Here is a 24,181-nt window from a genome sequence, read left to right on the forward strand (position 1 = left end):
ATCTGTAGCCTGACAAGAGAAATGGAGAGTTTTGAGGGTTTCTTTTCTTGTTTTTTTCTTTTTTTGTGGGGTGGGGGCATGCCATATCTGCTATTAAAATCTGTGTTTCTTTGTTCCTTGTAGCATATAACTATAAACAAGTAATGAGGGTGATTGACCAAGGGGGAGATGGGACATGCTGTTTTAATTTAGCAAGGCATCTAGTACAGTGTAAAACAAAACTTTGATAAGCATGTGATATCACCTTAGAACTATCTATGAAATGGCTGCATTGAGAAAATAAAGGCTGGTCAATATTAAATACAGGATGACAGCAAATAGAGTGTAGCATAAACAGTTTAGTACCAAAGCTGGTCCTCTTCAATATCTTTGCAAGTCACACTGCAAAAAGCATGAACGGGGTTCCACTGTGTCGCACTGAGATCCAACCATTCAAAGCCTCGACTTGACAAACAAACACAATGAAGCTGCAAATGGATGCAAAAAATGTCTGCAAGTGAGGCAGCACCTCTGTGCTACTCATAGGGGGTTTGGCCCATACAATCCTTTTTTGATATATCTATATATACTATCTATATAATACATCTATATATATATATATATAAAATTGTGCCTGTTTTTATGTATATATGTACATGTTTTATACATATATATATATATATATATATATATATATATATATGTATAGATATATATACACACACACACACACACACACACACACACACACACACACACACACATATAAAAACATATATGGTTTACTACTGTATTTTTGAACAGCAGTCAGTCTGGGATCGGTTAGTCAAAAGGCAGTTTTCCAGGAAGCAGAATAATGAACAACATAACATCAAATACACTACAGCAAATGGGTAGTGTACTTCGATTATCTGAGCTCGAACTTGTGAGTGGAGATTGCAGTTCAGTGAGAAACAGGGAATTAACTCATTTCCTCACTGTAGTGTGATCTTGGAGTTGGTATATATAATTTTGCAGCGGGTGTAGCGGGTGCAGTCTCCCACAAGGAGGGGTGCAGGGGGGCTTTCGCCCTGCAAAATAGTGAAGTAAATGTACCATTCACTGTAGAATGTAATGGTATGCTAGGGTGCATAGCATGAGTGACTGATGCCACCTCCTGCTATGTCGAATACATCGAACTATGGATGTCGATGTATTCAGTTTTGACGTGGCTGCTTTTTTGATGATCTGTATTCGGCATTTTGGGTCGACATTGTGACCGGTTGACCAAAGCAGTTTCTAAAATACAATAGTAAACCATATATATCTTACATACACACACACATTAATATATATATATATATATATATATATATATATATATATATATATATTTACTAATTCCACAGTTCTGTGACTAAGAAAGAAAAAAAAGAAAAAAACTTGAAAAGGTGTGACTCACTGCTTTAGCACAATCAGAAACTGCACTGGCAGTGATTGTCAATGGAGAACAGAAACCAATGAATTCCAGATTAGAGAAGCATGCTCAACAGGTTGAAACATCTTTCATTTTATACTCATCAAAAGGAAGGAAGCCATCTGATGACATTTTTCTTCCTTCCTACAGCTGACCATTAGCTTCAACCAGCTCTTCTTCTCATTTATTCAGTCAGCTTGACCCATCTTAGCCCCTCTCAGGCTCAACCTTAAGTCCAGGGCTGTTGAGGTGACTGAAGACAATGATGCAGGGTCATATAGCTACATTGGCTTGTTCCCCAATTCCTGCCACCCTGTCACAGCCTTGCAAGCTCCACAACTGCTGCCCTCAGGACGTGCATGCACTTTTACGTTTGTGCAACCTACAGACTACAGCTTGTGCTGAAAAGTGCTCTCCAGGCTAATAACTCTCTTTTACTTCAGCAAGCCTAAGCTGCCACCCTCCCCCGGATAGGCAAGCTGACTTGGGACACTAGTTCCCAACCTCCCCCTGCAGCCACTGCAGCATTCATACCACTAACTGGACACAAGTCATCTGGGGTGCTGTAAAGGCTTTAATCCACTAACTGAACACAAGTTGCCTGGGGTGCTATAAAGGCTTCAATCCACTAACTGAACACAAGTCAACTGGGATGCTGTGAAGGCTTTAATCCCTCTTCTTAGTGGTGCTCATACCTCTCAACTGTACAGATTTTTGCAGAATTGGTCCAAATATTTGCCTCATATTTTTGGTTGTTTTTCATAAAATTGTGGTTTTCTGGCAAATCATTAAAGACTGAAGTCAGAAAATAATGATAGACATTTGAATTTCAGACTTCATATCCTTCAGAAAATTCATGCTAATACAAAGCCTTTTATTTTGTCAGCTTTCTAAGTTTGCAACAGGAATGTTTAAAAATTGTCCCTATTTTGGACCTTTGTCTCCCATTATTTTTGACTTTGTCCAGATTTTTTTTGCTCTAAGAGGTCGAGAGGTATGGACAGGTATGATGGTGCTGCTAAAAATATTTTTTTCTTTGTTTGTAGATGACATGATGATGTACATGAGACATCAGGTCTGCAAGAAAGGGAGAAAGGAAGAAAAATTTACTTAGCAATGTTGAAAGAAATGTGCAAAACCACAACACATTAAAATGACTGCAGCAAAATCCAAAATGATGCCTCAAGGACACAAAATCATCAGGAAGGCGTACACAGCTGGGTGAAAAGTATTAATGATAACATTGAAAAGATGCCATAGAGCAGTAATATAGAGTGATCTAAAGGAAGGCAGGTAAGCAATGCATGAAAACAGAATTGAAGCATGGAAGAATATAATGATGTAGAGGAAATGACAGCAATGGTCACTTATTAAAATATGTGTTATTCCCTGTATAGATTTTAAATCCCCCATAAAATAAAAAGCTCAGTTACAATAATTTTATATTTTTACTGATGTAGTCAAAACTGATATAGTTCAAAATGTGAAAAATGCACTCAGTACATCATGTGTGAGAAAGAAAATATAATAACTTTATATGTATAACCACAAAGGAGATACAATTTCTTAAGTATGTCAGTGAAATAAGCAGAGACTTTGTCTGATAAAAAGTGATATATGAGAGCAAGAGGTCATAGAATGATGAAAGAGACGGCTCAGAGGAAAAGTGAGGAATTATTTTTAATTAATAGGTGACAGATGATTGCAAAATATTTCCAGATGAGGAAGCAGTTTCAGAAAAGCTAAGGCACAGAGGAATTCTTATGAGTGCTAGGAAAAATAAATAAATGATTAGGTAAGATCTGCAAATTATCTGCCACCTATGGAAGCAGGCAAAGCAGACAGGCCAAATATTCCATATCTGCCATGAAAGTCTCTTATTTCTGTAACATAAAAATACCCTGTCACTGATAAGATCAGAATGGCATAAACATAAAGTAATCATTGCATACTTCTTGCATTCTGAGTCTAATCCAAGTTAAACATAAATGGCCATACATATTTTGAAGATGATGGTAAAATCGGGAAGAGACACGCATCATGCCCTTTTACTAGAGCAAGTCTTCACTTTTCATCTATTTTTTTTAATGTCTGATGTTGAGATACACAGTGAAATGTCAGGATAATTAGCTGCTCATGATCCAACAATCATGCTTCACACTTCAGGTTGCACTTTTCTCCAATTAAAAGTTATTCTGACAGAATAAATTCATATGCAAGTTATCATGTCAACTAAACTCAGTAAGTAGCATGGGAAAACTGTTTTAGAGTACACAAGTATTCAAACAGGCCCAAATGTCAATTTTACATTTCGTCAGTAAAACCATCTTTTAGACCTTAAAATCTTTCTCCAGGCAAATAAAATAAAATAGAACAAAAGGTATTAATCTAATTGTCATGTAAAAAGTCAACAATGTTATTAATCTAAGTGCCACAACAAATTAATTCTGGTTAAACCGTAACAAGAGTTCTATGAATTCTGTTGAGCTCTTAAATACAGCAATATATAGCAATGCATGCTTTACTTACTGCAGTTAATTTCATCGGATCCATCTCCACAATCATTATCAGTGTCACAAAGCCAGTTCGGGGGGATACAATGACCATTGGTACATGTAAACATGTTCAGAGCACAGGATGTGGAACCCTGAGTGGGGCAGTTTTGTTCATCACTTCCATCTATACAGTCACTGTGCCCATCACAGTGCCATGACCCAGGAATACATTGATGATTGGCACAAGTAAAAGCTGTTGAGGAGCAGGTATTATCTAAAAGAAAAGGATTTGCAGAAGAATGACTTCCATCTCAGAACTCTCTCATTCACAGTATTACTACAAATAATTCAATATTATTCCATGACTTATTTTCTTTAGCTATTCAACACTCCCAACAAATTCTGCAGTTCCACAAATATGACCCCATATTTACACTTCTCGAAAGTCACTGGTTCTTCACATGCTCCTTCAATGCTTTTCTCCTAACTTCACTCCCCTCCCCAAGTGACTATTAGCAGTAATATTAGTGTTACTTACTTCTGACATTTCTGTGTCACTTGTCCTGGTGAGGCCTACGTTGATAGTAAACAGACCAGACTGGATTTCTCTATGAAGTCCTTGTTGTGGAGAATGCACCCACCTACTCTGTGCTTATTTGTGCTGCTTGTGTGTGTGAGCTCAACTTTTTGAGAATTATTTATGCATAGTTTGCTTGTCTGTTAAAACAGAATGGACTAAATGATTCATTTTTAACTGTGACATAATTACATAAAAAGTCAAAAGAAAAGTACTGTTGTGTTCATAGCTGCTTACTAGGCTAATGACCCGGGAGGATGTTTAGAAGCCTAGCCCTTAATTCTTATGAATTTTTTAGCCTTGTAATTTAAGAATGAATTATCCAAGTTAGCAGAACCTTTACTTATTAACCATATCCATTAGGGTAAATCTGCAGTTTCCCATCCATTCATTCCGATTATACTTGAATAGAGAAAGGGACATACTTTGCTTTACACAGAGAGGAAGACAATTACAGAAGTGATACTCTATGTTATACATATCTATCTCACCTACATACTCTGTTTATTTTGTAGAAGATATTAAGATCTCTTGAGCGGGTATTTATGCCACATTTGGACTGGCAGATGTGCAGTAGATCTGAGAGGACAGGATCAATTGAGGTTCTCTACAACAGGCAGAGACCACAACTTAATAGCATGTATGATACCAGAAAGGGACAAGGCTTTGAGATTGTCAATATAGTTTTTATGATTTAGACCCTTGATTTATTTGATGGTCATTCAAGTAGTGTCAAGTATTTGGACAGGTACATAATGAGGAGTGCATTGGCTTAACAACTGCCAAATACAGTGGAGTGAACACATCCCTGGACAGGCACCATATCTTTAGTAATAATCTGCACAATGATAAAGGACAGTATTATAATAGTGGATACATGGTGATCAAAAGACAAGTTTGTTGCCATATAAGTTTCCAGGTCCCTAACTACCAGTTTGATTTTCAGAAGTGTGCTGTCGAAGTTATAGTTACAGGGTATGTCATGCTTGCTATAAAAGATTATTATACATATTTTGGCATTTAGTTTTAGTTCAGGGTTATGGCACTAGCTATTTCATTGGAAAAGGCCTTCTTGGAGGATCTTGGTGTCCCCTGAAGAATTTATGATGGCACCAGTTTTACAGTTATTTGGAAAATTGGTGAGCCATAAGCTCTTGACATTAGCTTTGACCTGACAGAAGTAAATGAACCATGGAATACACTTCTAATGAAATGTATTTTGGAGAAGGTAGAGTCACCTACCCTAGTTTCCTAGGTTCTATTTGTGAGCCAATTTGCTATCCTAGTTACACAGAATTAACATTTAGCTGGGAGAGTTTATCAATAACACTTGATTGTGAGATGGTGCTGAATGCCTTTGCAAGCTCTAGATATGCAGTGTATACTGATTTTCCTTCATCAATTGCTTCAGTAACCTTTTTGATGATCTACCCTTGACAAAACTAAACTGGATTGGGACAACAGCCTATAAGTTACTTATGTCCTTGCTTATTAATGCCAAAGTGACCCTCTCCATAGCCTTACAGATAATGTTGGTCAGACTTAAGGGTCTATAATTACCTGGGTCCATTGACACCCCACCTTTGTGTGGAGGGATGATTGTTGTATGTAACTAATCACAGCAGTAGATGTTAGAAAAGAATTATTACACAGCACCTGCCCACCTCTAGAATAAACTCACACTGCAAATTACTTCCTTCAGGAACTGGATGAATGGTTATGCACAAATTCAACCCTAGCTTGACTGGCCTACCTCTCCTCAAAAAAGGAGATACAGTCTAAAGGGGTGTATGTGCAAGGTGTAAATTATTGCAAAACTCAGTTGCCTTGTATTTTCTATTCCCTAAGACCCAGGAATTAAAAAAAAACTTCCCTATTCTCTCAAATGACCTTCTTCACCATGCCACAGGCAATAATTTTCTCCACCATTTCTAGTGTTAGATATATCTGGCCCTGAAGCAGAATTGCTGAAAAAAATGCAAAATATGCAAAATTGCTCCGAAGTTTAATTTACAATCTTCAGAAATAATTTCTCTCAGCCATCTTTCAGAGGTCATGCAATGCCATTTCCCTTGAAATGTCTCCAAAAAGTTGGAGGGGGGGGGGTAAAAAAAAACAAAAAAAAAAAACATGAGAGCTGAGAAAATAAAAAGTTCTAGCCTGAAGCTACCTGAGGGCAGGATGAGGGGAGGGAGCTTTTTCCTTCCCCTACCTTATTGTGTACCTCAGACCATGCTACCTCTCCAAACCTGTTTTCTCAAACACCTTCATCTGTTTAAATGTTTCTGTTTTAGTCCACTTTTTCTAAAAAGGCCATCGTTGGTCAGATAGTTCTTGCTTTATCCTGGAATGGGTAGATGAAAGTTGTTTCGGTGTTTACAATGTCTTTCCCTTGTCTTTCAATTTCTGATAATATCTCTTGCAATGGAGAGCCAAAACAGTAGCAGCTGATAATTTCAAAATAAAGGGTGTTGTAGGACACAAATGAATGGGTAGGACAAGCTAGAATGAAGGAGGGGTTAAACTGTGGCACAGTAATGGCTGTTTAATTATGATGAAACAACATCTGAGGTCAGACTTCCAACTGAGGCTGACTAAAATGGAGAAATGGCTGTGCAGTGCTCCCCGCTACCTACCACATTAGCAGGGTAAATCTTCTACATCAGGGTCAGTAAGGTAAATCAGATGTTTAAACCCTCACTCAGTCAATGATCTAAAGAGTCAGAATGTATGCCTTGCAAGAAGAAACCACACAGCAAGAGCTAGAATGAAATTGTTAGAACTGATCCACATGGTGCACAAGCTTTGGGCCATGGGAGAGACAAAGGTGATGTTTCAGCAACAGGAAATGATGGTGGAATAACTAGACAGTATACAACGGTTTCCAATTGTATGAGGAGAGTTACAGGGAAAATATCCCACATGGAGTGATCTTTGACTGCCCATTCAGACCAGCTGATGGAGACAGACCACTAATGGACACCACTCATCATTTAGTTAAGTGCAGAAACATGGCTGGAGTAAATATAACTAAGGTAAATTGGTAAAGAGAAGATCACAGCAGGTAGCAAAATATCCACATTTGGCATACCTGAAAATGCAAAAGGGGCAAATTGTTTGGGGTTTCTTGTCCATAAAACTGCAAACTGGACTAACATTCTGCTGAATGATATAAAGATCTTATGAGCTCATTTCTTTCACAGTTAGCAGTTACCCTTCAGCCAGAAGGCTTGGTGAAGTGTTTTAACTTCAGACCTCCAGGCTTAAAAGCTTAAGATCAATCCTGATAGAACTGAAACTTATGTGATAAAGGAAAAGGTATTGTCTGCTATGTGGTCAAGCTCAGTCAAGGTCAATAATGGAAGAGTGATCCACAATCATGATTATTCTGCTAAGACCCGATGGAAGAGAGTAGAATTTCAGTCCTGTGTAAAGGTCTGTAAGCGGAACATACGGAGAACCTACCAGATATACTCACATTTCTCACAGCAATTTTTTGTTTGTTTGTTTAGTGCCGGGCCTCATAGTAAATTAACTACTTCTGGCAGGCAATGCTATTGCTAGTTGGCAGAGCACACTTCTACAGACTTGGTAGAAGCCTTGAATACCCTGAATAGAGATAATTGGTGATCTGAAAGGCAAGGTCCTCATCCTTTGTTCAGGAGAAAAATACAAAAGCCGCACATAGTAGCAGTGTCATCAAGTGCAGCCTCACATAAATGACTGAGAAACCAAAACTGAGTTAACATTTGTCTGTCAGTGGACTTGTTCATTCTATTGCTCTGGTGAAGTCCGACTTTGATGTTTAAGAATGAAAGTGCTTAATATGAATAAATGATGACTCCTTTACAGGTCTGCATGTTTTTCATTCTATATAGTTTTCTTTTCATACTGGTTCAGACTGTCTGTTTGGTTATTGTGCTGCTAACCCATGAGATGTCCCTCTAGGGTCAGTGCACATTATTAAGTGGATGTTATTTGTACAATATGCTTTGCTATACAGTAGTGAGGTCCTCACTTTGTTTTGCTGTTTACCCATTAATTCTATGCACTGAGATGGGAAAACTGACATTATGTTTGGTGAACATAAATATCTTGGACACATGGAAATATGGTATTAGCTTTTTCAAGGGTTCAGATTGTCTGTAAATTGTAGCTATGCCTAGGGCTGTGCCATAAAAAAGGAGCTTAGAAGACACCTCACCTAAGTGTCATGTTTAATCATAGCCTCACCTCAGGCTTCGTGCCCACTGAATGGCACACAGCTACAGTTATCCCACTCCACAAGGGTGGATCCACCTTGGATCCCGGGAACTACCACCCCATCAGTCTGACAAGCCTGATCTGCAAAGCCATGGAACGTATTATCATGGAACTTATAAACAAAGACATTGGCAACCTTCAAACACTGGACCCCACCCAGTTTGGGTTGTGAAGGGCCAATCTTGTCTCCTGAACCTGATTGACTTCTTCAAATCAGTCTCCAGAGCCATGGATGAGGGTAAGGTAGTACACACAGCCTATCTGGACCTCGCCAAGACCTTTGACACCATCCCCCACTCTAGAATCATAGATAGACTTAATAAGAAACAATAAGATGTCCAAACAAGTAGTAAACACACCATAAGCTCCACACATAAACTGATGCAAAAATGTTCATCCACAATGTTTATTAATAAGTTAAGCGCTTTCTTCCCCTATAGTACAGGGACTTCATCATAACTAAATTCCCCTCTTTAGTCAACCCTCTTTATACACAAATAAATGAATAATTAGACAATTGATTAATTACTTAAATGAACATTATATCCTAAAATTATAAATATCTACAATAAATACTGTTGCCAATACATTTTTCATTAAAATTGTACTTGGTGTTAAATACATTTAAAATACAAGTGCTTTTTTCTTTAAAACAGTTAACAAGGACAAATAGTCATTTAATCCTGGTTCTGCTAAAGAATTTAATCTAACAATCCAATAAAATTCTCTCAGGTCCACATCAAGCTTCCACTAACCACCTCTGGGGTTGTGTTTAACCACATCTAAAATTCCAAACATGAATTTTGTATCCCCTTGACAAACCAGTGAATGTTTATAAAGGGTGTTGTTAATATTTCCCTTAACTATGGCATATAAGTGCTCATATATTCTGGTACGAAATGTTCTTTCTGTTTTGCCTATATAAAAATATGAGCATGTTTGGCAAATGAATACATATACAACCCCTTTTGTGTCACAATTACCTTTGTGTAATGGAATGCCCTTGGTGTTATGCCCTATATAAATCACATCTCTATTCAGTACAAAGGGGCATTGTTTGCAACAACCACACCTGGCCATTCCCTTGGTGGACATACTCCTTGATATAATAAGATGTTCTGTCAAAAATGTAAAATTCTTCCCTGCTTTGTAAACAAAACTGGATGAGTGACCCAAAGTGTTAAAAACTTCGGTATTACCTTTAAAAAAAACCCAGTTTTTCTTAATCTCCCTAAGCATGCATTCTCCTGAACAATAGGGGACAACCATGCTCGTACTATATCCATCCTTGGAAAAACCTGGGGTGGTTTGTTTTTGAATTATCTTACCACTGGCTAAAAGGGGCTTGTACCTAAAATCACATCCTTCAACCACCTGTTTCGCCAACTTTGAAAATCTAAATAACTATTAGAAAAAGTTTCCTTCCTATAAATTCTGGATTCAAACTTGTTCTTTTGTTTGTCTTTAGAAATCATCACATCTAAATAACTAATCTCCACCTCTGAAAAATTAGCAGTAAAGTAAAAAAATGGGCTTATCTGGTTAATGTGCTCCAAAAAATATTTGAGGTTGGATATTGAATCCTTCCAAAGAATAAAAATGTCATCCAAAAATCGATGATACATAAACCACATGAGGGAATAGGTATTTGTAAAAATATGTTACTTTTCCCATGAATAAAATAGCACATTTGCATAAATGGGGGCGCATGTTGCCCCCATTCCAACCCCCCGAGTTTGTTTATAAAATTCTCCCTCAAACATAAAATAATTGTTGGACAGTACATATTCCATCACAGCCATAATAAAATTTATCATTGTATCTGAAAAAGTGGTACGTTCCCTAATGGCATCATAAAATAATTCGAATCCCTCCCTTCGGGGGATAGAAGTGAATAAGTCCACTATACCTATGGTACAAAAAATTGATTCATTATTGTACCATCTTTCATTAAATTTGGAGAAAAAGTCCCAGGAATCCTTCAATAAATGTTCGACGGCATATACGGAATCTTTCAAAATTCTATCCACAAACATGCACAATGTATACGTGGAACTATTTTTTGCTGAAATTATTACCCTAAAAGGTGGTTCCTGAATACTCTTGTGCACTTTTGGAATGCTGAAAGCTACGGGTAACTAGGGGATGCTCTGTTTACAAAAAGCTATATAATTCTTCTGAAATAACTTTTTGGAATAAAGAATCTTCCAAGAAGAACTGAATTTTCCTATGTGCTAAAATGGATTCATTCCTAGATGAAATTTGGTATTTCTCAATATCCGAAAAAATCTTGGTTAATTCATTCACATAGTCAGTGCCATGCCAAAAAGCACAACACCCCCACCCTTATCAGACTTCATGATCCTATATGTATTGTTGGTATTAAAATAATTTAAAAGATTGTATTCATCTTTAGTTAAGTTAAACCATTTGGTGAATTTATGATTCTTAACCTCATTTTGAAAATCACCCTCACATGCTCTTTCAAAAGCCATTATGAATGGGTGAAGTGGTGGTGAAGTGAAGTAGATAGACTTACTAAGCTGGGCATTAATCCCTACGTCACTTGATGGGTTGCCAACTGGCTTACTGAAAGAACCCACAATGTAAAAGTAGCCGACTCCAAATCCAGCTTCAGACAAGTGAAAAGTGGAGTACCTCAGGGTTCAGTCCTGGGACTGCTCTTGTTTGGCATCTACTTCTCTGAAGTAAAGGCCAGCACTAAGGAACTCTGGCTAACAAAGTTCGCAGATGACTGCAAACTGGGAGCCATTATTGAATCCCCAAATGATGTGGATACTCTACAAAAGGGCCTTACAGAAACAGATGCTTGGTGCCAGAGCCATGGGCTCAAGCTCAATGCCAATAAATGTATAGTTATCCCCTTTGGGACAAAACATATACTCATGAATTACCACATAGGTAGCAGTACACTAAACACTGAAAGTGTGATAAGAGACTTACGGACACAGGTGGACAATGGTCTCACCTTTGATAACCACATCGCCACAACAGTCAGGAAATTCTTCTATGTGGCACACCTCATCACCAAGAGCTTTTCATCCAGAAAAAAGGAGGTCATTGTCCCACTGTACTCATCCCTCATTAGACCCATTATAGACTACAACGCCCCATTTGGTATGTACCTCTCAAGACATCTGCAACAACTAGAAAGGCAGCAGAAATACCTCACTAAAAGAATCACAGGCCTAAAGCAGATGCCCTATGCTGACCGTCTTAAAAAACTCCAGCTATACTCTGTCGCATATCATCTACTCAGAGGCGATCTCTGCTTAACATACAAGGCCATGTCAAACCCAGAGCTGTTGGACATGCTACACTTAAAGAAATCCAAATCCCTCAGAGCCACACGCTCCAGGGATCTAAAGCTTGTCATCACAATAAACAAAACATGCTGGAGGGATAAGTTCCTGACCCAGAGACTCCCCAGACTCTGGAATAGACTTCCCATACATGTCAAGCAGAACGCCTCTTTGGCCCTCTTCAAAAGGAACCTTGACAATTGGATGGGAAAAAGGAAATTCACCCAGTGGATCACGTCAGTTGCCCTGCTAGACAAGGGTCCGGGGATGTAAATAGTGTGGGAAGAAATAGCCAGGGAATTGTTATGGCTAGGCTTGTATAGGCCCTAGGGCCGATAGCCTAGTACTAACCTATGAACCTATTAACACTCTCACTCCTACTAAACATTCTGAAATTTTTGAACTGTTATTGTTCTGCTGTCTATTGTAAATTATACTGTCTGAATAAAAGCGAAGATTTGATCAGATGAACAAGTGGGAAGAGTTGTAAGAAGGACGGGTGGCTAAATGTACACAAGTACTGCTTGATTTGAAAGTAGAACTGGGAACATGTGCAGTCTTCCTTGCCTTTTAAGACAGCTGTTCATTTTCTGATAGTCAGAATTACTAGAGGGTATATGCTTCCTAAAGGAAGAAACACATATGTATATAGTTATATGCTAAAATGCATGTTTACAATTATTTTAATAGGAAAGTTAACCTTTTTATGGAGTTTAATTTTTTACTTGGAATTTTGAGGATAGCCTAAGGAGCCATTTCAGTTAATTGTACAAAAGGAGTCTGGAGGTTAAAATTTAAACTTTATGAGTTGGTTACTGAAACAGAGGAGAGGGCAACTCTATTTTCCTTGAACTGATAAATGATCCCAGGTTAATGAGAATATTAACATCAAATGTGAACATGCTAACTTGCCTAACAAATTGGGGAACATTTTGAGGACGTCTAAAGATCATCAAAAATATATATCCAACAGGTAGGACAGTATATAGCTATACTTCTAAATCCAGGTAAAATAGCACCATCTTCACAAAAGGCAAACAATAAGTCTTATTAAGCACTTTAGTCCTCTCTCCTTTAGACTGACTTCAGAATAAACTTATTTATTTAACTTGTCTATTCTATGGCGGCCACGGTGGTGCAGCAGTTGGCGTTGCTGCCTCACAGCAAGAGGTTTTCCGGTTCGATTCTTGACTGGGGTGTCTTCTGTGCGGAGTCTGCATGTCCTTCCTGTGGATGTGTGGGTTTCCTCCGAGTGCACCGGTTTCCTCCCACATCCCAAAGACATGGAATAGGTGGATTGGACACTCTAAATTGGCCCTAGGTATGAGTGTGTGTGTGCCTTCTGTGGAAGGTTGGGCACTGGGCTGGCAACTCAACACTGTAAAACTCCACTGCCAATCATGAGCAGACTGATGATCCGCTGTGGTGACCCCTAATCGGGAAAAGCCGAAAGAAGAAGATTTAACTTGTCTATTCTGAAGAAGTACATGTAAATGAGAGGATGAAACCATTCAATAATACCTAATTATGCCACAAGAGAAACATTTGAAATAGGAGGAACCTGTTTCATAAAAGAAATTAGGTTTTAATGTAGTACCCTCTGCATCATATACTGGAGACAGGAGAGAGAACTAATTTTAGTTATGAGAGCTCTTTATTTGGAAGTTGCTGGAGGAAAAATAAAGCACCCAAGGCAGATTTGCAATGTGCATAGCTAGAGTAAATGGCCAATTGGAAACCATAATTAATCTGTACATCTCACCTGGTACCAATGCAGTAACCTTTGACCAGATGCTAAGGAATTGCACAAGGTTTCAAGTGGGAATACAGATTTCAACAGGTGACTAGAATTTGGTAACCTCCATGGAGAAGCAGAGTAAAGGCCCAGGATGTGACATTTTGCCAGTAATATATATATTTCTTTGTAAATATCTGCATCAGATGGGTATGGCAGATCATAATTATGTTTTGAACGAGGTGCAGAAATGTGTGCACTATTCTCTATGACATGGCTCAGCAACCAGACTTGACAGGCTTGTATGTATTAAGGCACATTTGTAGCTGTTTATAAAGCTCCTCTATATGCCTAAGGTACTATCAGACCACCCTCCTGTGATTTTACAGACTGAACAAAAGCAAGACTGACAGTCACTGCAAGGCAGAGGTATACTTTGCAGGCAGGGGAACCTTTCAGGGAAAACTGGTGAGGAATTGAGCTGAGAGCACTCTGTTAAATGTGTGCATGTGGGGAGTAAAAGTCTTGGGAATGTTTTAAATTCTCATTCCATGTAAAATGATGCAACAGTACATGGACTACCAAGCAAGGGCTAAAATGAAACTAACTTTGTTGCAGGGAAAACTCACACAAATGAAACAGCAGAAGATGAAGGGTAGAATAATAGTACAGGAAGATTATGATAAGTGCAAAGCATATATTATTAACTGATGGATTATAAAACTGAGCAAGCTAAGATGGCTCTAAAGCACTACATTTCTGAGTCCTCCTCCAAAGCTTTGAAACACTTACTATTAAGACTGAGCTCACAGACGGCTGAGACAGGTAGCAAAGATAAAAAAAGAATGTCAGCTGTTACAAGATCCAGCAAAGATAACATTCACCTTTCTACAGTATTATGCAGACCTTTATACTAGCTCCATGTATCCAGAGGAGGGGATGACTCAGTGTAAATAATACTTAGTAGGAGTGGACCTAAAGAGATTGGACCAATTAGGTGTAGCTAAGGTGGTGAAAAAGATTTATTTTAGAGGAGGTGGAAAGGGTAGTCTTGGTCATGAGAAAAGTGAAAATTCCTCATCCAGATAGGCTGCCCCTGAAAATATGTACCCAGAAATTGTAGTTATTGGAAGTTGGGGAAATTTTTCCATCTCTTTCAACTTTCTGATTTAAAAGCTTGCATTTCCACTTGTTTCTTTCCTGTAACTAGTCTAGTTCAGATACAGATTCTTAATTTTAGCACTTGAATTTGTTTATTCGTGCTCAGCATTTGTTCAGAACTTGTTGTAAGCACTAAATAAGCTACAAATTACTAAAGCACTCAACCTTCCTCATTACCCAGAGGAAAACAGTTTTTGTACTTACTTTCCTCACTTGCTTAGAGAAAAACAGCTCTTGTACTCACTTTCCTCACTTATCTAGAGGAAAATAGTTTTTTATTCAGGCATGTCCAAGGGTCAGCTCCCAGTGTTCTCACCTGTCTATCTGATGAATCTGGGCATCTTAGGGCAATGTAGCAATTGCCTCATGTACACAGACAACCCTCTCCTCCACCCACCCAACACTACAACCTGTGAGAGATGCACTTATCTAGCCAAACTGGAGGTAAAGCTCTCTCCAACCAAGACTGAACTTGACAGTCAAGAGGAGAAGGTAAACACTTACACCACACCACCACACTTATCACATAGTCCCACTAAACCTACACCACCAAAATCCACACATAGAAACACAAAAACACTTGTGGAGGCCCTCAATAATAAACTGCTCAAGCAACAGAGACCTCCAAAGCAGAAACGCAAGGAACCTCCATCCCCCCAACACAACACAAATGACACACAGCCCACAGACTCAGTGTGCCACTCAACCACAGCCAAAACGGTAAAACAACATACCCAACACACTAGTCATAGGTGACTCTATAGTCTGATGTCCCACTCACCAGGTTAAACAAGGAAAAGGTTACTGTCAGCTGCCTGTCAGGTGCCAGGATCCGCCACATAACCCAGGCACTCAGGTCATTCCACAACAAGTACAAATATGATTGTCATTGTACATGCTGGTGTGAATGACCCGAGATGTACCTCCCTGGACTACATGAAAAGAGACATGGAAGAGCTCTCCGATTTGTAGCCCAAGCAGGTATGACCCTAGCCCTGAGTAGCATTCTGCCATTGCCCAGAATGATACCGCAGTACAAGGACAAAATGATTGACTTCAACAATTGGCTAAGATTCTGGTGTCATTCTAAGGGGATCTAGTATCTGTCTGCCTGGGATGACATGGTTGACAGACCACAATGCTTTGCAGGAGATGGCCTGCACCTGTCACCCCTGGGATTCCAGATTCTGTCCAAGGCTCTTGCCGCCCCTATAGTGCCTTTTTTAGGCAAGGTTCAAATGACAAATTCACCACCGTAACAGGAACAGGCAAGCAAAAAACTGAGGGTAATGCTACTCAATGCTAGAAGTCTAAATCTCAAAATGCACTCACTCGAGGCACTCCTTAAAATGGAGAACATTGATATCTATGCAGTGACTGAGACCTGGTTCAAGGTTCCAGAGAGCACCCATGCATTACCAGAATATAACTCATACCACACTTTTCAGACCCCTAACCTGGACCGGAACACCAAAGGTGGAGGTGTGTCCATATTCATTAAGGATATCCACACCTTCAGGCTAGATGCTCAGCATAATGCATCTGAGGTTATCCAAGTGCAACTAACTCTGGGCAAAACTGCAATCCAAATTATAGCTTGCTATAGATCCTCCACCATGACACAGGATTCCCACTCCTCTTTTCTTGATATACTGGAAAATATTAGGGTTCAACCAAACACCCTAATAATGGGCGATTTCAACTATCCCACCATTAACTGGGAAAACTACTCATGTACCAACTCTTTTGCTCAACGCTTTCTGGAATTAATAAATTCCAATGCCCTGGATCAACTTATTCACACCCCCACCAGGGGCAACAATATCATAGACCTAGTCATTACCAATATGAGTGACTGGTGTTCCACACCTGAAGTCAACTCCTCATTGGTCAGATCTGACCATAAGCTAATCACCCTAGATATCCACATCCCACCTCCTCCTCCAATTAAGGAAACCACGATAAAAAATTTCTCCAAAGCTAACTTCATGCTTCTTAAGACAGAAGTGGCGAACTTCATGACACCCATGCAGATGGACAATACAGTTACGACCGCTGAATCCTACACAAATGCAGTCTATAAGCACTTACACGAGTGCATGGATCATGCTACCCCAAACAGAACCAAGATGCTACCCTCCAAAAAAGGAAGCCAATCTGTTGGTCCCCTGCAATAAACAAACTCTACAACAGGAGGAAGAAACTGTTGCAAAAGACAATAAAATCCCATGAGTGGAGGAGCTCCCTGGTCAGCCTCAGTAAGAAGCTGAGATCCCTTATAAGAGCCTCCAAAGATAGCTACAAAAACAAAATTGACACTAATTCTAGGGACAACCACAAAGCATTCTACAGCTATGTCAAGAATCTCAATGGCAACACCCAGAACTGCTCTGAGTTACAGCACAATGGCATGAAAATTACAGAACCAACTGATATTACCAACATCCTGGCATATAGGTTCAGTGCTAACTTTACCCCCCTCTCACCCCCTAAAGAGCCCATATCTATACAGGAAGAATGCAGAGTCCATGTAATCACAACTACGCAGGTAAAAGATGTACTATCTAAAGCCAAAAACACAGCATCCATGGGACTGAACAACATCCCAGGCTGTGTTTTACACGAACTTCAGAATGAACTGGCTCCCCAACTAAGCACCATGTTCAGTTATAGCCTGTCAGGTTTTGTGTCCACTGATTGGTTTACAGCTACAGTTATTCCACTCCACAAAGGGGGAGCCACCACTGATCCTGGGAACTATCGCCCTATTAGCCTGACGAGTCTGGTCTGTAAGGCCATGGCACACATCATCATGGAACTCATAAACAAAGACATTGGAAACCTCCAAACTCTGGACTCCACCCAGTTCGGGTTTGTGAAAGGCAGATTATGCTTCCTGAACCTGATTGACTTTTTTGAGGCAGTCACCAAAGCCATAGATGAGGGTAAAGTGGTTCACACAGTCTATCTTGACCTCATCAAGGCTTTCGACACCATCCCCCATTCTGGAATTATAGCTCAACTCACTAAACTGGGTATAAATCCCTACATCACAATATGGGTTGCCAACTGGCTCACTGACAGAGCCCACGCTGTAAAAGTTGCAGACTCCAAATCTGACTTCAAACCAGTGACAAGTGGAGTACCACAGGGTTCAGTCCTGGGATCTCTCCTTTTTTAGTATCTACTTCTCTGAAGTACAGGCTAACACAGAAGGCCTTTGGCTAACGAATTTTGCAGATGACTGCAAACTAGGAGCCATAGTCGAGTCCCCAAATGATGTGGACATCCTACAGAAGGGCCTCACTGACACAGATGCCTGGTGTCAGAGCCATGGCCTCAATCTCAATGCCAAAAAGTGCATTGTCATCCCCTTTGGTAAAACCTCAGTACCCATGAACTACCACATAGGCAGCAGTCTACTTAATGCTGAATTTGTGATAAGAGACCTTGGGACCCAGGTGGACAGTAGTCTCTTCTTTGATAATCACATTGCCACAGTAGTCAGGAAATCCTTCTATGTGGCATACCACATCACAAAAGGGTTCTCATCCAGGAAAAAGAGGTCATTGTTCCCCTCTACTCGACACTCATTAGAACCATTATAGAGTACAATGCCCCTTTTGGGATGTACCTCACAAGACATCTGCAGCAGCTGGAAAGGCCAAAGATGTGTCTCACAAAGAGGATTACTGGCCTCAAACAGATGCCCTACACTGACTGTCTCAAAAAACTCTAGCTTTACTCCATAGCATATTGCCTACTCAGAGGTGATCTCTGCCTAACATATAAAGCTATGTCAAACCCAGATCTGTTGGACATGCTACATCTAAAGAAATCCTAATCCCTCCAAGCTACATGCTCTAGGGACCTAAACCTTGTCACCACAATAAACAGGACATGCTGGGGGGATAGATTCCTGTCCCAGAGACTTCCTGTACTCTGGAACAAGCTACCCATCTATGTCAAGCAAAGCTCCTCATTAGCACTATTCCAGAAAAATCTTGATAAGTGGATGGGAAATAGGAAATACACCCTGGTGATCACTTCTGTGACTCTGCTTGACAGGGACGCAGGAAATTAACTTTCTTGGGTGGCATAAGCCAGTGAACCTTGTTGGCTAGGCTTACTTAGGCTCTTGGGCCGATAGCCTAGTACCTACCTATGAACCTATGTTCGAGTTATAGGGAAATTGTTTTCCCTGAACTGCAGCAACTCTTTAATAAGGCAATTAGAAAAGCCATATCTCCCATTCCCAGAAAGAAGCAATTGTGATAGCCATGCCCAAGCCATAGAAACACCAGATTTTGCTGAAAGAATCATACGGTCCTTTCGCTATCAAGTGAATGCTGACCAAATGGGTTTTATCTGCAATAGAGCTACAGCAGACAACCTACAAATGCTGGTATCATGTAGTTTTTTTGCATAAAAAGCATTGGATAGAATTACATAGAATATTTTATTCACCTTGTTGCATCAACTCAGTCTTTCACATAAATTTAAATGACTGTTATAGCTGTTCTATATGATGACTCCACAGCTAGGGTCAAAGTGGGATCCTGGCTTTCAGATTCCTTTTTTTATTCAAAGAGGCCAGAGAGTGGTGTGTCCTCTCTCCTTTGTTTTTTTACATGAAACATTTGCTGAAGTGCGTAGATCTAATCCTTATAGTTACTGGTAATGAACATTTTAAAATTTTATGTTTTATGTACATGACTTACTGGTCCATTCAATAAATTCTAAACAGAATGTGGAGTGAATACTGTAAGCCTTGTCAGACTTTGGTGCTGTTCCAGGCTATAAGCTAAGCTTAAGGAAGATCAATATGCTGGGAATAAACTACACCTCAACAAAAGAAATGACTGTCAGGTATAAATTCATGGACAGAAAGAATAATTTTAAATATCTAGGCCTTAGTGTTTTATCATGTATACAGGAGACCTTGAATATAGTATACAATAATATTCTGAAAAAAATAATAATAAATGCAGTACTAGGGGCAATTACTCTTAACCTACCTCACAGAGCGCTGGTGCTTCAATGGTTTTCATTGCCTCAGTACCTGTATGCACTACATGGCCTTTTAAATATGCCTAAAAACAATGGTGTCACTGCTCAAAATATCCAACGACAACTCTAAAACACACCAAACACTTTATTGCAAAGCTTTCGGGTCCACACAGTACTGATGAAGGGTGTGGACCCGAAAGCTTTGCAATAAAGTGTTTGGTGTCTTTTAAATATGCCACCACCAATTTTTCTGAACAATTTGAGGAGACTGGAGTCAGACTCTTTATGGAAGAATAAAGTTTCAAGGGCAGGTACACAGTGACACTGTCTTTAGAAGACGGGAGACTAGGGCTTCCAAACATTGACATTTATGTTAAAGCTGGTATCTTGGGGATTTTTCTAGAAATTAAATAGCAGGGATTATGAAATGGCACAGAAAAGAATGTCTGGATAAAGCATAGGAAGAAGAGTTCAAATTTAGATCAAAGCCCTTGCACAAAAACACTTAGATCAGTATTTATTTCTTCTGTTGTTAATATTTTAGAATGGGCACAGACTCTGCAAAATATTAAAGTGTGGGAGAAACAGATCTACCTCCTATAGTTCATTTCCCTAGTCTGGGAATACTAAGATGAAAGTGGGATAAATGGATGAAACAACTCAGTGATTAAGTTATTGGGAACAATTATTTGTAAGCAACAAAGTTGTGGAACAAAAGTAGTTTGAGAGGGAACATGGACAGGACAGGTGAGGCAGCTGGTAAAAGAAAATGAAGAAGGTCTCAAGGAGTATAAAATTACACAAGCAAATGGAGAGACCTGAGTTAGTAGACCAGATACTGGAATCACAAAGTCATCAGGCCTACCACAGGCACTTAATAGGAGGATTGTATGCAGCTCTAAGAATAATGAAAACAGGGTCTACTAAAAATGAATATTTATTCAGGAAAATGATTTTAATCACCCTCTTCCCAAATAGTCAAAAAAGTTAATTTTGCTCCTGAAATATGCTAACAAATTAAAATACTAACACTTATTTGGTGTCAATGGCAATTTAAATATTTTTATACTCCCTCCAGTTTGGTGCAAATGTATTAATCAACACACAGTAGATGTGGAAGATGTTTACAAAATACCTCAGGGACTGGATGTACATCTTTTGGGAATGTCTCAAGTTAAATTAATTTAAAGTTGACTTGCAAGTCTTTATGTAGAGCTTTAGGAGGAGCCAATTAAGTTGATACCAGAATTATTTTTAATTTCTTTATGAGAATGCAGATCCCCAAAGTTTCCAGTGAGATACAAATTATAATTTTTTGTTATTAATGGTTGTTAATTGCTAAAACTGGAACTCTGCAGATCCTTTCTCATTAAGTTTCAATTGATGAATGAGATGTTCAGTTTGGAGTAATCACCTGCAGAAAGAAGTGCCCCAGCAAAGTTTACCTTTGGTGGTTACCAGGATTGGCTTATTAAGCAAATAAAATGTCCAAGAGTGACAGGACATAAACAATAATCAATTTTTTAGGGAATTCAGACTTCAATAACTATCAATCTTCAATAACAGAAAACTGGTGCTGTACATTAATAAATTCTGAAAAAATAATATCTAACTATTCTCAGTTACAGAAAACTGGTACCATAAAATAATTAATACATTTTGAGGACATCATCTTTATTTTTACTTATTTTTAATCTATATGTTTTTATCATGGTGTTTGAAGGTTTTAAACATTTTGATGCTGCTGAATCTATTTGTTGCAATTGTGTTTCTGAGGCAAAATCCATTGCCTCGGTACCCACTTATTATAGCCACCTTATTGACTCTGTACACTTCAGATGTCCACACATCAAGGGATCATACATATTACTATTTAAATTAAAAAATATACTCATATGCTCACACTATCAGAATCCATCCACAAGCTAGATTTTGACTCATGGTCTCCCAAGCACCAGTCACCTAATGCAGCCTGACCAAGTTGAAACATAAGGTTTTTTTGAGAGACAAAACAGAAAATACATATACAATTCTGGACAGAAGTAGAAAGAGAGACTTTGAAAAGACATCTAAAATACATATGTAAAGAATTAATGGACATTTCAAAAGGTTATGCTACTAAAGGCTTACAGGTGGGGGGATGGGATTGCAATGTTGTCATGAAAATGGAAATTGAAAAAAATGTGCATATTCCAAGTACTATAAATATTGATGGAAATAAGGGTATGGTAAAAATATTGGGGGCAACCAAGAACATGTTATTTTTGTGGGAAAGAATGACATTTTTGTAAATAACTGTGATAAAAGACATGTTATTTATGTGGAAATATAGGCCATGATGCAAAGAGATGTGAAATGGAATGATATAAATGTAAACAACTGGACATTTATGGATGAAGTGTAAAGAAGAATTAAATACAAAAATGGTGAAAAAGGTGGAAGATAAAGAACAAAATGGAAGAGAGCTGGATATAAAAATAGAAGATAACTTGGATAAAGAATAGAATAATAATAAAGGAGCAGAGAATGAGGAGGAGAAAGAAAAAACTGAAAATTAGTGATGATGAAGAAGATTACAAACAGAAAATATATGGCATGGAAATGTATTTATTTTTTATTTAACATTTGATTATTGGGAAAGACCAACTTGGAACAAGCCAATTTTCAGCAGAAGCCCAGGGAGAAACACTCCAAATGCATGTCTTTGTAATGTGGGATGAAACTCATGCGAATGCAGGGAGGACATGCAGGCTCTGAACAGAAGGCACACCAGTTGAGAATTGAACCAGCAAACCTCTTGCTGTGAAGCAACAATGCAAACCACTGCACCACTGCACTGTCAATTTTATATGTTATATTATATATATATATATATATATATATATATATATATATATATATATGTATGTGTGTGTGTGTGTGTGTGTGTGTGTGTGTTGTGTGAAATGAGTGTTGCTGGGAAATAGCAGTATTGTGTAGGAGAGCAGTGAAGATATTAAATGTAACATTAGTAAGAATGGAAAAATTAACTATTGTAGATCTAAGATGCAAGATAAACTATATAGAATTATAGCTCTAGATGCTCATGTAATTCATAAAGAAAGGGAGAATTTATTTCAAACAGATGCTATATTATGTAGTAGTGAACAAGAATATTATAACAAGATATTTCAACTGTAACTTAAGGGATAAAAGAAAAAAAGGGCAGGATATAAGAAAAATGATTGAAGTTATGAAATGTAAATTGACTATATGGAATAGAACATTATAGATATACACAAGAGGTGTCCTTAAATCCGAGATTGATTACTTTATAATATCAGAAGGAATAACTACAGTAGAAGGGAAAACTGTTGTAAGAGGTTTTACATCATTTGAAAATATGGATGGAGATGAATGAAAATAAAGACTATATTTAACAAAGGAAGGAAATAAATGAAAAATAAAAAAAATAATTATATGACTATGGAGGGATCATATTACTTCAGGGGTATTTTATGTTAATTGGTCTTAATGGTGGATTATTTTTAAAAGAAAGTTGAAAAAAAGTTTTATATAATGGCAGAGTAAGACAAGAAAGGTGGACAAAGATAGATATTTAGAAATTTATGAAAATCCTTTTGAAAAATTAGAAAAGAATGAGAGTATTATGATAAAGAAGAATAATTATGTAAATGAAATTATGAAAAAAATAAGGAATTGTTAAATAATGAAATGTATTTACTACAAGGAAAAAAGCAAGAAGTATCAGCATACTTAAGTAGAATAGTCAAAGTGGATAGAAGTATAATGAAACTGTTTACCACTGCATAACCGAACACATGGCAGTCAAACCCAACAATGATCGATTCCGGTAACTGAATTTTTGCATGTCGAACAGTCAGAATGTTGCAAACCCACCAAATGCAACATTTTTGACCACTCTACATCCAAAACGAGTGCTAACATGGGTCACAAAGGGGGCACGGGTTTGCAATTCGATACAGTTGCGTTCAGCAATGTGCATATTTGCAGCACTCCTTTCAGTCATCAGGGCTAGACATCCGTCCGTCGGTAATATGGTGGTAAACCTAATGAGACAAGTGAAAAAAAAAAAGGAGAGTTAGAAAGAAAAACACAGATTATGGAAATTGTAGTTCATTATGTGGAAGAAATGCTTTAAGAAAAAAAGAAAGAGTGTAA

At 38.4% G+C, this 24,181-nt stretch overlaps 1 protein-coding gene across 1 annotated transcript in view; it reads right to left on the bottom strand.

The window, feature by feature from the left end:
* LRP2 (LDL receptor related protein 2) overlaps nucleotides 1-24,181 on the bottom strand; it is a 1,335,386-nt gene that overhangs the window by 898,343 nt on the left and 412,862 nt on the right. Inside the window, exon 22 of the mRNA XM_044075346.1 lies at nucleotides 3,965-4,204. Within this exon, the coding sequence (XP_043931281.1) occupies nucleotides 3,965-4,204 (240 nt within the window). The remainder of the gene's footprint in view (nucleotides 1-3,964; nucleotides 4,205-24,181) is intronic.

Source organism: Protopterus annectens, chromosome 6.part1, assembly GCF_019279795.1.
Source record: "Protopterus annectens isolate FY-2018-M chromosome 6.part1, PAN1.0, whole genome shotgun sequence".
In the NCBI taxonomy this organism is placed as follows: domain Eukaryota; kingdom Metazoa; phylum Chordata; order Ceratodontiformes; family Protopteridae; genus Protopterus; species Protopterus annectens.